Consider the following 16,235-nt stretch of genomic DNA (forward strand, 5'->3'; position numbering starts at 1 on the left):
AATACTCCAACACGAGAGTACAAGTTTTGACTGTAGCACCATATCGGGCTGTCCTCTCGTAGTGGTACCTCTCATCTCAGCCTGTCAGAGCAGCATATGGTAGAGTACGTACGTGTGAGCTGTGACGTGCTAATAATTCAAGCGAGATCATGCATGTCCTCCTGACTGATCCTCCGTCCAGCCAGGGAGAGGGCTCGCGGCGACCGGTCGCGGCCGTAGACGACGCGCGCATGAGACGCAAGAGGACGAGCCGACGGGATAGGACGAGGACCAGCGGCACCGCGCTCTGCTCCGGTCCGGCCAGGCCTACCTATACCTATAGATGGTGAGTGGTGACCACGTCCGGTCCGGCCACTGGTCGAGGGGCGGGCCGTCCTGCCTGCTCTGTTGCGCTTGCTGCGCGTCCGCGGCCACAGCGCCCAGCAGGCTCCAGCCTCCAGCAGTCCAGCGCGCCATGAGCCGGCCGGCCGGTAGGTACAGGTGTCACGTCAGCGAGGGCGCGGTCACCCGGCCGGACCCGGGACGGGATGTATGATATGATCGATACCATGGACGACCTCCGATCCGCCGCCTTCGCCGCCGGCGCCACGTACCGGAGCGCGGCCCGCGCGGCCGATCGGCATCATATCCGCGCGCAGCACAGCATGCCATCAATGCTCGCTCTAGCATACTCTAGCACATGCATGCGCGGTCGTGGTCGTCGTCGATCGATCGCAATCCACCGGGCTGGCCGCTGACACACGCTCTCTCCAGCTCCGCCCTTGACGCCGACGCCGGCGGGCGCGCGGTCTTCGTCCCGGTCGTCGCGATCGGGGCCGGGGTGGTCGGGTGCACACTGACACTGCCACACGGCAGAGCGCAGCGTGCTGTACGTGCGCGGCATGCATGTGCTTGCCTTGCCGCAGCGCGCCGTGCAATGGGTCGATGAGGCCTGGTCGTGCCAGCAGGGGCGCAGGGCAGCTACGGGCCGGTGTTCCGTCGGCCTCACGACCGATCTCAGGGGATTTTGACGTCGCCTACGCGGGCGTATAACGTCACGGCGCGCGTGTGCGTGCCGCAATTGGATCGATCGCGATTTGCATGGGTAGGGAGCGTAGGGCCACACATGCATATGTACTACCGCTCTGGGATGTGGAAGCTCGGAAAGTTGCTGTCAAGAAAGCGAAATGCCACCCTCCTTTTTATGGAAACAGCACACGCACTATTTATGGTTCACTCCCTCTATTCTAAAATAAAATGTATCTAAAAAAAATTAGAACCAAATAAGGAGTCTAGCAAAAAACTGACATACTCCTCACTAATTAGTTAGTTTGGTTGTTAACTTAGCTTAATTAATTTTCTAGTAAAACATAGTTTTAAAAGACATGCATGTATTATATCATTAATTTTGGCTACAAACTGCGTGATTCATTTTGGGCAGGATGAAGTTTAAAAGGCAGTCAAGTATGGCTAAGGTTGAGCGATCTTGAATGCCTTAGGACCTCTCTGGTGGAGCTTCATCTGGCTTTGGCTTATTGCTTGTAGTCGTAGAAGCCAGGGCCGATGAAGAAGAAAAAAGATAAATAGTGGTTCCATCGACTTCTAGTTGTTGGAGAGGAGGAGAGAGAAAGGGCTTCCTCCGCCCCGGCAGCCATTAATTGTGCCCAAAGCTTCCTCTGCCCCGGTGGCCGCGTGGCTCCTGCGCCCTGGCGGCCTTGTGCCCAAAGCTTCCTCTGCCCCGGTGGCCGCGTGGCTCCTGCGCCCTGGCGGCCTCACTACCCCCGTGTACCGGTGGCCTCGATGGCAACGGTCCACCACGGTTCGACGCCGCTGCTCCGCCACGATCCGACGCCGCCCCTTCCTTGCGCTCCTGTTGCTCACGCGCATGGATGAGTGGTATTTTCACTTGGGCCCACAAGTGCCAAGGATGGAGCCGGGCTGGGTGAAGTTGATTTTTCCGGTTCCTCCCTTTTGCCGTTTCAGATAGTGGGAAATCCGGAGCTTCACACACGGAGGGACGCCTCGCTCGCCTGTTTGGCCAGTGTCGTCGAGAAACAGCTCTAGGAGCTAGGTGAGAATCGGTACCAAACGTGCCCAAAGAGTTGGAGTGAGGGATGATATAGTGAGGGACAAAAATGATTGAGTCAGGATAGACGCGAGGGGAGAGAGTGTGAGATAAAAGAAATAAAATTTTGCTCTTTATTATTAGATATAGAATATGGTTATAAATATTAGATATACACTAGAGAAAATTTTCGCTCTTCCATATACGTAGATACGAGCTTTCGAAGACGACATGTGTACGCCAATTTCTTTCTTTAGCGCGGGCGCGCGCGGAGCGGACAAGCACTGTGTGGCAACTGTGTTTGCCTATACTTGCGCTGTGCTTGCACGCGTGTCCTGCTGGCTGTGCTTGTACTCGTACCCTAGTCAAGTGGGAAGAAAGGCGTTAAAGCTGGGCAAGGGCAACAACAACTGCCAGGGCAGCAGGCTGCCCGCAGGCCCGTGATGAGGTGAGGGCAGTGGCAGGCGGAAAAAAGGCTGCCGCATATTCTGTAGCGCACGTACGCGCGCGGAGACGAATGCAGGCCACACAACGGGGATCACCCATATTCTCACAAAACCTCAACTGGACTAGAGCCCGCCTATAGGGTTTGACGATCCCCGATATTTGTTCTCACTGCAAACCCGTTTATTTAGGGCTGAAGAGCATATCGTGTATACATATAATAGATAGATAGGAGTATCGTTCACCGTAAAGCTAGCTAACAAGAAGCATATAGGATGGATGCATGCATGTAATTGCAGTAGACGGAGACGAGACGAGAACGAAGACAACGAACTCCTCACTCCTCCTCAAGACAACTCGCATCGCCAATCCACTTGGTGTCTGTGATTTTTTTAACACTTTTTTTAAACTATTTTTAAAACTAACACTTTTTTTCCCCAAAACTAATACTTTTGTACGCGTCAACTGACAGTGAGTGGTCAAACCACTCTACCGCGTCATGTATTGCGGCGCGGCCAGGCTGCCACCGTGGCAGCGACCGGTGACATGGCCCAGCTCTGCTGCGCCACAGATCACGGCGCGGCACCGATGCGCCATCGCGCACGGCACGGCAGGCCCCAGTAAAGGCCCGTGACACGGCTCTCTCTTCCCTTTCTCTCTCTCTCACTCGGCCCCAGTAAAAGCACGCCTGCCACCGCCCTCGCCGCCGTGCCACGCACGCCGCCACGCCACTGCCGCGCCATGCACGCCCGCCGCCCGTCGCCGCGCCACGCACGCCGCGCTGCCGCCCTCACTGCCGCGCCGCCGCTCCCCACTGTCGCGCGCCCCTCCATCTATCTCGTGTCCACCCGCCGCCGCCGCCGAGGCCAGCACTCGCCCCCCCCCCCCCCCCGCAGCACCCGCCTCTCGGCCCGGTCTAGCGCGCCGCCCCCGCGAGAACGAGCGCACGCTGCTGCCACGAGGACGAGCACCGCCGCCGCGAGGACGAGAGCACGCTGCTCCCGGTAGGACGAGCACTGCCGCCACAAGGACGAGCGTATGCTGCTGCCGCGAGGACGAGCGCCGCCGCCGCGAGGGCGAGAGCACGCTGCTGCCGCGAGGTACTCCCCCTGTGTATTTATTGATTGAGTCAAAATGATTGTTACTTAGGGTTAAGATGCAAAATTAGTTTGAATGATTAGTTAGTATAGTTAGTATAGTAAGTTAGTACAATAAGTAAAGTTAGTATAGTTAGTAAAGTATACTTAGTAAAATTAGTTAGTTTAATTAGTATAGGCAGTATAGTAAGTTAGTATAGTTAGTAAAGTTAGTTAGTTTAGTTAGTACAGTTAGTGAGTCTAGTTAGTTATTGTATTTAGTATAATTAGTTGTTGTAGTTAGTCTTGTATAGGTGTTCCGCTACAATAGGGTGCTCCAAGGTTCTAATGTGCCTATGGCTAAGGTGGTGGTGGAGAATGGGTACAGGATGCAGGGTGTCCTACGACGGGCCGTCCATTGACGGTGTTGGAGGCAACGAGCAAGAATTGGGGGTCGAAGGGGAAGCAACTCAGGGTAACATGGATTTGGATGGTCAGTTGACGCAGGAGCAGTTCATTCAAGTCAAGTAGGTTGTATAAGTAATGACTTCGATGTGAACGAGTTCGAACTGGAAAAAGAGGAGCAGGAGGAGGACATGATCAGTGATATAGTTAGCAGTGATTCGGACGATTCAGATGATGACCAGGGAGGTAGACATGTTATACCCATACCGGTTGATGCCATGCCATTACCAGTAGCAACTGAGGTTTTGCATGCTATCCAGGCTTAGGGTAGACTGGTCACAGATTTGCCAGCAGATGATACCCCCTATGATTCATGGGGCAGAATTTACGAAGAGCAACAGTATGTTCCACCATCACCTTACACAACGACTGAGCTTGAGCAACTAAGGTCGATGAACGTACCTTTCAGGGGCGTTCTAAACTATAGGGATATCAGCATGACGGATATGGCAATTTGTGACACTGATCTTCAGATGTATAGGAAATCATTGTATGACCTTGAGAAAGAAATCCTTAGTAAGGGGATGATATTCAATACAATGTTAGAGATGAAGCTCTTCCTTCAGGACTATGCTGCGTATCACCATAGGCCGTACAACGTCACTCATTCGGACCAGGAGTTGAGGTACCACGTGATATGCAAAAACGGTTGTATGTGGAGGTTAAATGCACGAAAGAGACATAGTGATGGCAAGTGGAGGATAAGTAAAGTGGTCGAACCCCACACTTGTCTAACAAATAGGGGGAAGGAAAATCATCAGCAGCTCACTGCACGTTACCTTACCCATCGTATATTGGGGCTCGTTGATGACAATAACAATATTTTGGTGTCTTCGTTACAACAGTCCATATCTGGATTCGTTAAGTATGATGTGAAGTACGAAAGGCTTGGCGTGCTAAGCAAATTGCCATGACGATTCGCTGGGGTAGTTGAGAGGAAGCATACAATAGGGTGCCCCGCATCTTATGTGCAATGCATTACTACAACCCTGGCTTGAAATGGTTTGTGGACACCAAAGGGATGTATTTTCGGGACCCGTTGAGGCATGTTCTCTATCGTGTGTTTTGGTCGTTCGTGTAAACAGAACATGCATTTTAGTTTTATCGGTCAGTCGTACTTGTTGATAGCACTTTCCTGATAGGAAAGTATAGGGGCACGTTGATGATGGCTGTTGTTGTTGATCCTCAGGACCAGATAGTACCCATGGCTTTTGCTTTGGCAGAGGGAGAGAACAATGAATCGTGGTCATGGTTCATGCGGCTCCTACATGTACAAGTGCTTGGCCCATCTCGTACTATATGTTTGATCTCGGACTGTCACCCAGGGCTTCTTAATGCTGTAGCTGAGCATATAGATGGGTTCCCACCTCTAGTGCACAGATGGTGCATGAGACACTTTGCCGCTAATTTCTGGCGACGTCAGAGGAAGAAGGAGGTATGTGACAAGGTAAAGGCTCTATGTTGTGTACGTACAAAGCACCAGTTCAAGGAGACAAAGAGAGAACTAGACAATATGCTAAATGAAGCGGGAAAGTCCTGGTTAGAGGCGTAGATGGAACAGAATGCTAAGTGGGCGTTAGCATATGACGAGGGGGATTTCAGGTATAGCATCATGACCACTGACTCCTCGGAGTCTTTCAACCGTGTATTCACCGGAGTTCGATCGTTGCCTGTGTCTAGAATTGTTGAGTTCTCCTTTCATAAGTGTAACGAATATTTTGTCAAGAGGTGGGAACTTGCGTAGAGAAATATAGCTGAGCAGGGGTGTTTTGGAAAGGCCGGAGCAGAATATTTGAAGGAGGCCGAGGAATTGGCCAAGCAGCACACCGCAAGCCGTATGGACCCTCGCCGCCATATCTTTAGTGTACGGGGCAAGGGTGGCACAAGCTTGGGCAGCGAACGTTATGGTGGACAAAACTAGCGAGTTGATCTTGAAAAATTAGAGTGCAGTTGCAACGTCCCTCAGATCATGCATGCCCCTAGCTCTCATATGATCACGGCCTGCAGGGTTCACGGGTATAACTATGAGGATCTGCCATATATGTCACCCTTGTTTCTCTGTTCGAACACCGTTAGTATTTAGGAGAGGAGCTTCTAGCCATATCTTAACCCGACACAGCGACCACCTTATCATGGTTATGACTACGTGCCGCATCCGGATCTAATAAAGATAGGCAAGGGTAGGAGGAAGAAGAAGCGACTCAAGGGGGACATGGACGCTATGAGAGGGTACGGCGAAGACATGTACGGAGGGGGAGACTTCAATGAGACCCATGACAGGAATCTTTGCTCCGTTTGCAAAGAACCTGGTCACAAGGCTAGCAAGCATAGAAGACAAGGGCAACAGGTGCATATAGCATACATTTTATTATATTAATGTTAATTGTTTGCTATGCTATTTAAAACTACTAAGTTAGTACATTGGAACCTTGGAGCTATGTTTATTCTCTAATTTTGCATAATAGTTTATTCCATTTACATTTACTTTGTTTTTATGCACTAATGTTCCATCATATTATAGTACTCTTAATGTTTGTTCTAACATATCTATTTTTAATTTGAACCAAGATGGGGGATCATCATCCGCAGTACCCCATTCTTGAGGTGCACTACGACAAGGACCACCGAGCCAAGCGCCTGTCGGAGCTTCAGGAGGACTTGGTACCTCTTAGACTACGCACGCACCAGCCGCACTGCTAGGATGAGCGATACCGGCCGTACATACAGCGTGTCGGCTTCCTTGAGATCGTCTGGGTCTTTAACACTGGGCTATCGATCCTCGACCCTACACTTCTCACTGCTACCGTTGATAGGTATGATTTGATACACATTTGCGACAGTACAAATCATTGATTTATCTCATTGTTTGAATTAAAAAACTTCTTGTATTGAATTAAAAACTAATAGGTGAAGGCCAGAGACCCACACCTTCCACCTTCTGTGCAGCGATATGACTATCACAATGCAGAACGTGAAGATGATTCTGTGTCTATGGTTGGGGGTCTTCCAGTGACTGGGATCCTTGATAACGATCACTGGATGGACTTGGTGGAGCAGCCATGCCCACCACCGCTGTACACAACCAATAGAAAGTTGCACGGGTGCGACAACTAAAACATAATAATTTAGCAGTCATGTGCATACATACAACCACTAACTTACGTCTATGCCGACACGAGCAGGTTCCTCCGACACGACGGCTGGTGGGACCTCTTATGTTCGTACTCCCGGCAATGCAGGCAAGGGTCCTGCGGAGCATGACGTTGAGGAGGATGAGGACAAGGATGAGGAGGAGGACTACGTTGAGATTGGGATGTCTCAGCTGGGTGATGCACCATTTCCTACACAGTTCGACGAATAGGTACTTGAAACAACCATTCTCCATATACGTCATAATTACTTGAACATTGTAAGTAACGATGCCTATATTGTAATTGCAGGGTCCTAGTTACACTCAGCAGTACCATCGGGTGTACCGCCAGCAAGACCATACCGATGTTGGATTCACCCCTAACGTGCTGCCTTCACGTCCGAAGAGGCAGCGACGTCGGCGGTACCCATATACTCCTAGGTCGTAGGAGTTCTTTAGGATGACATGTCGAGTAATGTCGAACTTATGTATTGATGAACTTGTGTCATAGTTATGACTTGCTGAACTTATACCAAACAGAAGTATTGTCGAACTTGCGATGAACATGGGACGTGTATAAGTTAGTATTGTCTCGTGCACTTAACCTTTCTGTTGACCTATTCGTTAAACCGACACGACACAATAACTTGGCTCATTTGATAATATAACATAAGTGCCTTATTTCATTTGCTACCGCTTTGACCGCCGCGCCATATCTGGGGGCACCAAACTAAAAGGAATATGCATGCCATGTCTCGTGGGTAAAGTTTTATGAGATAACACAATGTCCATTACAAAAATTAAACAGTGTTTGTTACATGGGTACAATACATAAATAGTTCAAATGAAACACAATGCAGCACCGAGAAAGTTCTACTATAATACAAATACCAAATCTAAAACATTGAACTAGCACACCTGTACCAATCCTCAGTCTGAAACATACTGAGTAAGCAACTCGTCATCCGAGTATCAGTCCTCTCCCACAACCTCGTTGCTGTGGCTAGGCTCACCTGCATTGCCCCGATCTGCCTGTCGCCTGTAGTAAGCTACCTCCGCTTCACCTACGGCCTCTGCGGCCTGAGTCAAGAACATGTCCTCCTCTGTCTAGCTCATGTGGCTAGGCTCACCTGCATTGCATTGATCTATCTATTGCCTATAGTAAAAGGCCTCCGCTTCATCTGTGGCCTCTACGGCCTGAGTGAAGAACGCGTCATTATCCTCCTCCGCCTGCAAGCCCACCTCTGCTAGAGCGATGAGCTCGCTCAGTCTACCAGTGTCGTCCTTAGCCTCCTCCTCCTACAAGCCCGCCTCAGCAAGAGCGATGAGATCGCTCAGCTGGGCAGTGTCGTCCTCATCCTCGTCCCCATCATCGGCCAACACAATCGGAGATTGGACGGTGTGACCAGCTCGCGTTCTGTGCTCATCTAACTTCTTTTCCTCATATCTTGCACGGGCCACCTCTGCGGTATGGTCCTCGCTGCATCCAATCCCTTCATATATAAAATGCAACCAGTTAGCAATGCGATTATATTAAATTTAAAATCAGGCAACGAAAATAAAAAGGCTTTCAAGCACTCACTGGCACATAATGCAACAACATGGTCATTCAAGATCTGCATCTGTACTCTTGTCTCCTCCCTTGCCTCATTCCTTGTCCTCTCCTCCTCTAACGCCCTCCGTCTCTCCAATCCCTATTAGTCAAGCCTAACATCGATCGGGTTACGAATACAACGCTGTCTAGCAAACTCACACATCTTATTTTTGTGATGTTTAACGAATAGGTTGATGTAGTCAGGTCCATATCCCCTCTTCCGTGCAATTACTAGTCTCCCTTTCAGTTCATCCAAGAACTTAGCTTGACCATCATAACATTCTCACCTGCATTTTCTAGTGCTCTGTTCAAACGAAAAATTATATCATATATGTCTTAGCAAAAGAAACAAAATATGATTTCATGTTTACCACAAAAATAACTAACCTCATCATAGTCAACCATATGGCCGTAATAATGGCCTATTCCATGCTCCGAAGGGGCTAGACCGTAGTTGGATTTAACACCACATTCGCACTTGACTGGAGGTGCTTTGTAAATTAATCTTTCTTTCTTCTTTTCCTTTGCCTTTGGTGGCTCCGGCCATTGATTCTTATGACCGTAGAGCCACTCATTGAAATGACACTTCACAAATCCATAACGCTACAAGAGGATACATTAGTACACGCACACATATAGAAATAAACATTTAAACAGGTACACTTTCCACTTACTTCGTGTTTGTTCGGACACATAAACTTCAACATATTCTCAGGATTTATCATAGCTTGATCTCCGCATTCGCACAGAGGAGGTTCCTCGAGTCGTCTAACTACGGCTAGGTGCTTCTCCTTAGCCGTCATTGGCGGGGGGCTGGGGGTGGAACCCACCGCTGGAAGTGCTCACGTGGATGTCTCCCTCTACATCAATCGTCGAAAAGGAGGTACCTAGGGTCAAACTTGTCTGCACCGTCGATCCACTGAAAGAAAAAGCACCTCTCATGGGCCTACACAACAAGATTCCAACAAAATATTAATAGCATACTTACACAAATGAAGAAAAAAAGATAGTGGAAATAATTACTTACATTAAAACGACTGCATGTGTAGAAGCAACGCGCCGCTGTGTCTGGATGTCTCGATTGAAACACGTCGCCCAGGAAACCACAGTCACAGTTAGGGACAGGGAGGTCAGGAGGGACGGGGCATCTTTGCTAGACACGTCGGGGTATAATTTTCAAGGACGACCCCGTTTTCCCCAAAACTTCTCCCGATACGTTTCTTGCATCTAACAAAACGGTTGTAATTTAACAAACAAAAATCAAAACATCACAAATTAATTTCAATAAAAACCATTTGCATTACAACAAATAAAATATAACCTACACTTTGGTGCAAACTCTATCTTAGATGCAAACATGAAAACTATATGAAAACTATACTTTGGTCAGTAAAAAGTAAAATTTGATACATCAACCGTGTGTCCATATATTTATTCATATATAAAAGTTGAGATGCAAATTCAAACAAGCAAAACTCTTATAAAAATTGACCTTAGAATACATGGTAATCATAATTCTAACTGACCAATTAACTTTAACATTGGCAATCCTAATCCTTCAATCCAACGTTCTAACGAACTCATATTTTTCCTTCATACCCTAACTACTCATTCAAGTCCTTCGATCTACCGTTGAGGTCGAGGAGGAGCTTCATTACCTTGACAAGGCCGATGAGGAGCTTCGGGGAAGATATGGAAGGGGCCGACAAGGGAGGGTGCGACCAGCGGCTGCCGGTGGCAGGCGCGGGCGTCTGGCGGCGGCGGGTGCATGAAAGGGAAAGAAAGGAATGGAGAGAGAGGCGCGTCACGGGCCTTTACTAGGGCCTACCGTGCCGTGCGCGATGGCGCGTCGGTGCCGCGTCGTGATCTGTGGCGCGGCAGAGCTGGGCCACGTCACCGATCACTGCCACGGTGTCAACCTAGCCGCGCCGCCAAGCATGGCGCGGTAGAGTGGTTTGGCCGCGCCATGTCACTTGCCATGTCCAAAAGTGTTAGTTTTGAAAAGGAAAAAAGCAATGTCTGTTTTAAAAATAGTTTAAAAAAAGTGTTAAAAAATCGAGTCTGTCACCCGTGACGCACCGGCGGCGAATCGATGCTTCCATATGCATTTCCTAGCCTATCTTCTCTAGCTAGGTTCTGGGGATGGGGGTGGTGGGGGATTGGATTCCATGGATACCACTGTTTTCCCTGCACCGTGCATGCATGGCATCATCCATCCATCATCCCTCCTTCGACTCTTAATCGATCGGCCTACCGCGAGGGAGCGTGTACGACCCCAGCTGAGCCAGTAACGTAGTAGTGCTCGGTGGCCGCTAGATATCATGATGCATGTCTATGTAGGGGCGGGTCGGACGGGACATTCCGATCCATATTAACCATGGCCATAGTAGCCGCAGCTATGCATTGACATGGATGATTATTCTGTGCTTGCTTGTTCCATTCGATCGGATGGCAACACCGAGAGCTCGATCTCAAAGCCTCGCAGGCCGTCCATTCTCGATTGCCGGGCCCCGGCAAGGCTGGACGACGACGCGCAGCATGTAGCGTGCAAGTACGGCTGGCGCTCACAACACATCGGTCCTGTTCGCTAGAACTTATCAGCCCTATCGTTTTAGTGAAATAATAGTATTTTTTTCTCACAATAAATCTGTATTAGCATCAACATCAACGTCAACTGTTTTTTCAGCCAGCTGAAGAGAACCATCATCCCGTCCCCAGCAATCCCTCTCCGTCCACAGCAACAGAGACACGCCGACGCGCGCATTCCATCGGTCGGTGTCAATCTGAGCAAAAAAAACCGAAAACCGAGAACCGAACCGAACTAACCGGAACCGAAACCGAACTAACCGGAATCGAAATTTTCGGTTCCAAGTTCAGTTCCAGATTCCCAGGAACTGAAATTATTACGGTTAATTCGGTTCCAGGACTCGGTTAACCGAAATGACCTGAAATAACCGAATTGAAGCTGAGCTCTGCATCTGCGCTCGTTGATGGCTGTGGCCCATAGAATACAGCCCAGCCCAAGGTAAACCCTAAGTCCTCAGCGGTCACTCACTCACTCTCCTCAAGTCCTCAGTCACTCTCCAGTCCCCACTCCCAATCCCGCCGCTGCCGCTCCCCACTCCCCTCCTCGGCTCCTCGCTACCCCGCGGCGCGCGTCCCCTCCCCTCGGCTTCTGGTCCGTGCTTCCTTCTCCCCCTGGCGACCGGCGCATGGCCCCTGCTTCCCCACCCCGCGCCGCAGCAAGCAGGGCGAGGCGAACTGCGGGGCGGCGCTCCTGTTCCTTGGCCCGACCCGCGGCGCTCCTCCTCCTTCCCCACCCCGATAGCCGGCGCAGCGGGCCGGCCCTGCCTCCTTCCCTACCCCGGCGACCGACGCGGCGGCGCGTGCCCGCTGGCCACTGCTTCCTTCTCCCCCCGGCGACCGGCGCATGGCCCCTGCTTCCCCACCCCGCGCCGCAGCAAGCAGGGCGAGGCGAACTGCAGGGCGGCGCTCCTGCTCCTTGGCCCGACCCGCGGCGCTCCTACTCCTTCCCCACCCTGATAGCCCGCGTAGCGAGCCGGCCCTGCCTCCTTCCCTACCCCGGCGATCGACGCGGCGGCGCGTGCCCGCTGCTTCCTTCTCCCCCGGGCGACGACACCTGTGTGCACGACGGAGGCGAATGGATCTACATCTTCTATTTTTTTTTTGAATTTGGTCATCGATCTATGTATTTTCTGGATGTTCAATTTAGAATCGGTTAGTTCGGTGATAACCGAAACCGAACCGAAACCGAATTGCTCCGTTCTCACTTTTCAAAAGAACCGATCGGTTAGCAGTTTCTAGGTAACCGAATTTACTATAAAACCGAAGAACCGAACCGATCGGTTTCGGTTAACCGAATGCCAGGCTGAGGTCGGTGTATATCGTCACACACGCGGCTGCGCCAACGCGCGCCCCGGCCCGGCGGCCCGCGCCGGACGGCTATTTATAGCCCCCTCGCCCACCACCCTCTCCCGCACATCCGGACCGGACTCGTCGTCCCCAACCAACCTAGCTAGCTACTATACAAATAAAAAAGACTCCGATCGACTCCATCCGCAGGGATCGGACATCTGAGAGGGAGGGAGGAAAAGCAAAGCAAAACAAGCGGCGCGCGGCAGCCACCCACCCACCACCATAGCAGCAAGAAGCTAGCTAATTAAGAAGCAGGCGGGCATGTCGGGCGTGTGGCTGTTCCGGAACGGCGTGGTGCGGCTGGTGGAGAACCCGACGTCGGGGAACGCGGCGGCGGCGTCGGGCAAGCGCAAGGCGTTGCTGCACACGCCGTCCGGGGAGGTGGTCACGTCCTACGCCTCGCTGGAGCGCAAGCTGGCGGCGCTCGGCTGGGAGCGCTACTACGCCGACGACAACGGCGGCGGCGGCGGCGGCCTGCTGCAGTACCACAAGCGGACCTCCGTGGACCTCATCTCGCTGCCCAAGGACTTTGCCCACTTCGGCTCCGTCCACATGTACGACATCGTCATCAAGAACCGCGACGCCTTCCGCGTCATCGACGCCTAGATAGCTAGGCTGCCTAGTCGTACTGGCTGCTGCTACCTCTCCTCGATCTCTCGATCGATCGCTCCATCATCTCCTTCTTCTTTATTAATTCCTGCCTGCTGCATCACTGCAGTAGTTCATCGTCTACCTATAGCTAGCTAGCTAGCCTTTGTTTGTACCCTAATTTGTTGCATCTATCTACTTGCTCATCCATCGATCGGTTTGTGTAATGTACGTGGCGTTCGCGTGCTGTGCATTCGCGTGCTGTGTAATGCTCGATTTGGTTGCCCTTGGGTCCCAAATAGCTGATGTACTGATGAGTGATGAGTTTGCATGCTTGTGGCCTTATGCATGTTTTCACATGTTGCTGGGTCGATCTGCTTGTATTCTCAGTCGATCTCATGAGCTGTGATCCAAGAACCAATTAATCGGTTAGTTTCTATTGCAGAGTTTTAGGATCGATGAATCGGATTACAGAAACAGACTCTAAAATTAATTAGGTGATGACGTACTGATCCAAAACCAAGTGTTAGAAGCCTGATCACTAGCCAGCTAACACTTGAAATAATCAAGTGCAGAGCCAGCTACCACTTGAATAGTAATCAAGTGCAGAGCGAGTACAGAACTCTTTGCTAGTAACCGATCCTCTTCTGGCTGCGGCGGCCAGCCATGGCCATGCCGTCGATCAGTGGCAGAGCCACCCCTGGCGTCCACCCAACTCGTCGTCGTCAGCGACGAAGTATAAAGAAAAATTTTCTTTTACATATCAAACAGAAACATCATATTTTTTTGGATAGATATTTTCATACAACGAGACCGAATCGCTTGGGCTAGTAAGAATTTCTGGCTATATATGCCACCACCGCGCCGTCGATGGATGGAGACTGCTGGAGGAGAGGACCAACCAATGCAAAGCCGGTCACTGTAGCTGAGATACTCCGTCTCTGTTTACTGATCAATAGCGACCACTCAGTCATGGTGTGCACAGGGAGTCAGGGACAGGATACAGCTAGAGCTAGGCCCGTGGGGACGTGATCGTGAGTGAGAGAATATATGTTGCTGACTTGCTGTCGCTGGGTTGGGTACGTTCGCCTCCGCCTCTGCTTGCACTCGCTCGCTCATCCACCAATGGCCCGGCCACGACACAACCGCTCTGGCTGGCATCATTCTTGCACACAATAATTTCTGCGCGTCCTACTCCTACCCCGGCAGCTACCTCTGCTCGACCGTCCGGTAGTTTAGAGATTGGATTAAGTCCAATTTGGTCCCTTAACTATTATGTTGGTCTAATTTTAACCCTCAACTACAAAACCGTCTGGTGGTGATACCCCAACTGTTAAAACCGTTCACTTTTAGCACCTGTGTGCGGACGAGGCTGTTTTGACCAACGTTGAGCGGTTTTGACACGCAACCTGACATGTGGGGCCCATGCGTCATCGACTCAACCCCTCCTCTGTTCGCTCCTGCTACGTGCCCGCGCCCCAGGCAGCGAGGCCCGCCATGCCGACTCCTCCGCGCTCCCGCCCCTGCCCCCGGGCCCGACGCCGCTGCTCTTCCTCGCGCGCCGCGACTTCGACATCGAGCCCGTCCTCCGTCGCATCGCGCGGGACCACGGCAAGGTCTTCACCTTCGCGCCGCTAGGGCGGGCGCGCCCGGGCATCTTCGTGGCCGACCGCGCCGCGGCGCACCGCCCGCTCATGCAGCGCGGCACCGCGTTCGCCTCGCGCCCGCCTTCCACGGACTCCAGCTCCGTGCTCACCAGCGGCGACCGCAACGTCAGCTCCTCCCCCTATGGCGCCGCGTGGCGCGCGCTGCGATGGACCCTCGCCTCCGGGGTGCTCAACCCGGCGCGGCTCCGGGCCTTCTCCCCCGCGTGCCGCTGGGTGCTCGGCGTCCTCGCCGCCCGCGTCCGCGCCGACGGCCGCCACGGGGAGACCCTCGTTGCCGTCATGGAGCCGTTCCAGTACGCCATGTTCTGCCTCCTCATCTACATGTGCTTCGGCAGCGACCACCTTGGGGACGAGCCAGGCGGGAGGCCGGCACCGACGGGGACTGCTACGTCGACTCCATGGTGAAGCTGACCATCCCCAAGGACGGCGGGAGGCCGCTGACGGACGGCGAGATCGTGAGCCTCTGCTCCAAGTTCCTCAGCGCCGGCACCGACACCATGGCCACCGCGCTGCAATGGATTCTGGCGAACCTGGTCAAGAACCCGGTGATGCAGGACAGGCTTCGGGACAAGGTGTCCAGCATCGTCGGCGGCGCCGATGGCGAGGTGCGCGAGGAGGACCTGCAGGCGATGCCGTACCACAAGGCCGTGGTGCTGGTGGCACGCCGGCGCCACCCGCGGGGCCACTACGTGCTCCCGCACGCCGTGCATGAGGACACGACGCTGGACGGGTACCGCGTGCCCGCCGGCGCGCCCGTCAACTTCGCGCTGGCCTCCACTCCTCTTGGCGGTCCCAGGGCCGTCATGGTGCTGTGTCGTCCCCGTGCATTGGGTGGCTTCTGCTTGTAAGTGCATCTAGCCCTCTAGTGGGTTTTGGTAAATTGAATGACAACACAATTAAAGGTCTAATAAGTTTGCTAAGTGTTGAACAGGAAATTGAGTCTATTGCATATACTTATGGGTTGTGTATTAACAAGTATATATAAGGTTCAACTAGTAGGCAAACTTGATGATATGCCACATTATGTTAAAGTGAATGCCAAACTGTGTATTGTTGTATTGGAAGTTTATGGAAGCAGTCTAGTTCAAGCAAAAGAAAACAATGCAAATAGAATCAACGAAATGGCTTCTATGTTGTGGGATATCATAGCATCATGTGAAAGAAAACATACTTGGTAAATGACAATGTATAGTGGATATAAGTCGGTCCCTACATTGGTTTGCTTACATGGATGAATATATGAAAGATCAATTGGAATGTCAAGCCAAAATGAGAAGGGAATAAGGAATCG

The 16,235-nt window shown here is 51.7% G+C and overlaps 1 protein-coding gene and 1 pseudogene across 1 annotated transcript; both read left to right on the forward strand.

Moving 5' to 3' along the window:
• Window positions 1-12,768: 12,768 nt before the first annotated feature.
• On the forward strand, window positions 12,769-13,560 carry LOC136459831 (flowering-promoting factor 1-like protein 2). Its single transcript, XM_066459663.1, has one exon. It carries the CDS (start codon window positions 12,951-12,953, stop codon window positions 13,293-13,295), a length of 345 nt encoding a protein of 114 aa, XP_066315760.1. The 5' UTR covers window positions 12,769-12,950; the 3' UTR covers window positions 13,296-13,560.
• Window positions 13,504-15,792, forward strand: LOC136461332 (cytochrome P450 89A2-like; annotated as a pseudogene).
• Window positions 15,793-16,235: the final 443 nt, after the last annotated feature.

The sequence above is a fragment of the Miscanthus floridulus genome, chromosome 6 (assembly GCF_019320115.1).
Source record: "Miscanthus floridulus cultivar M001 chromosome 6, ASM1932011v1, whole genome shotgun sequence".
Classification (NCBI taxonomy): Eukaryota; Viridiplantae; Streptophyta; class Magnoliopsida; order Poales; family Poaceae; genus Miscanthus; species Miscanthus floridulus.

Bases quoted from the DNA above. Each gene is read 5' to 3' on its own strand.
- LOC136459831 (XM_066459663.1), top strand. From the start codon at position 12,951: ATGTCGGGCGTGTGGCTGTTCCGGAACGGCGTGGTGCGGCTGGTGGAG.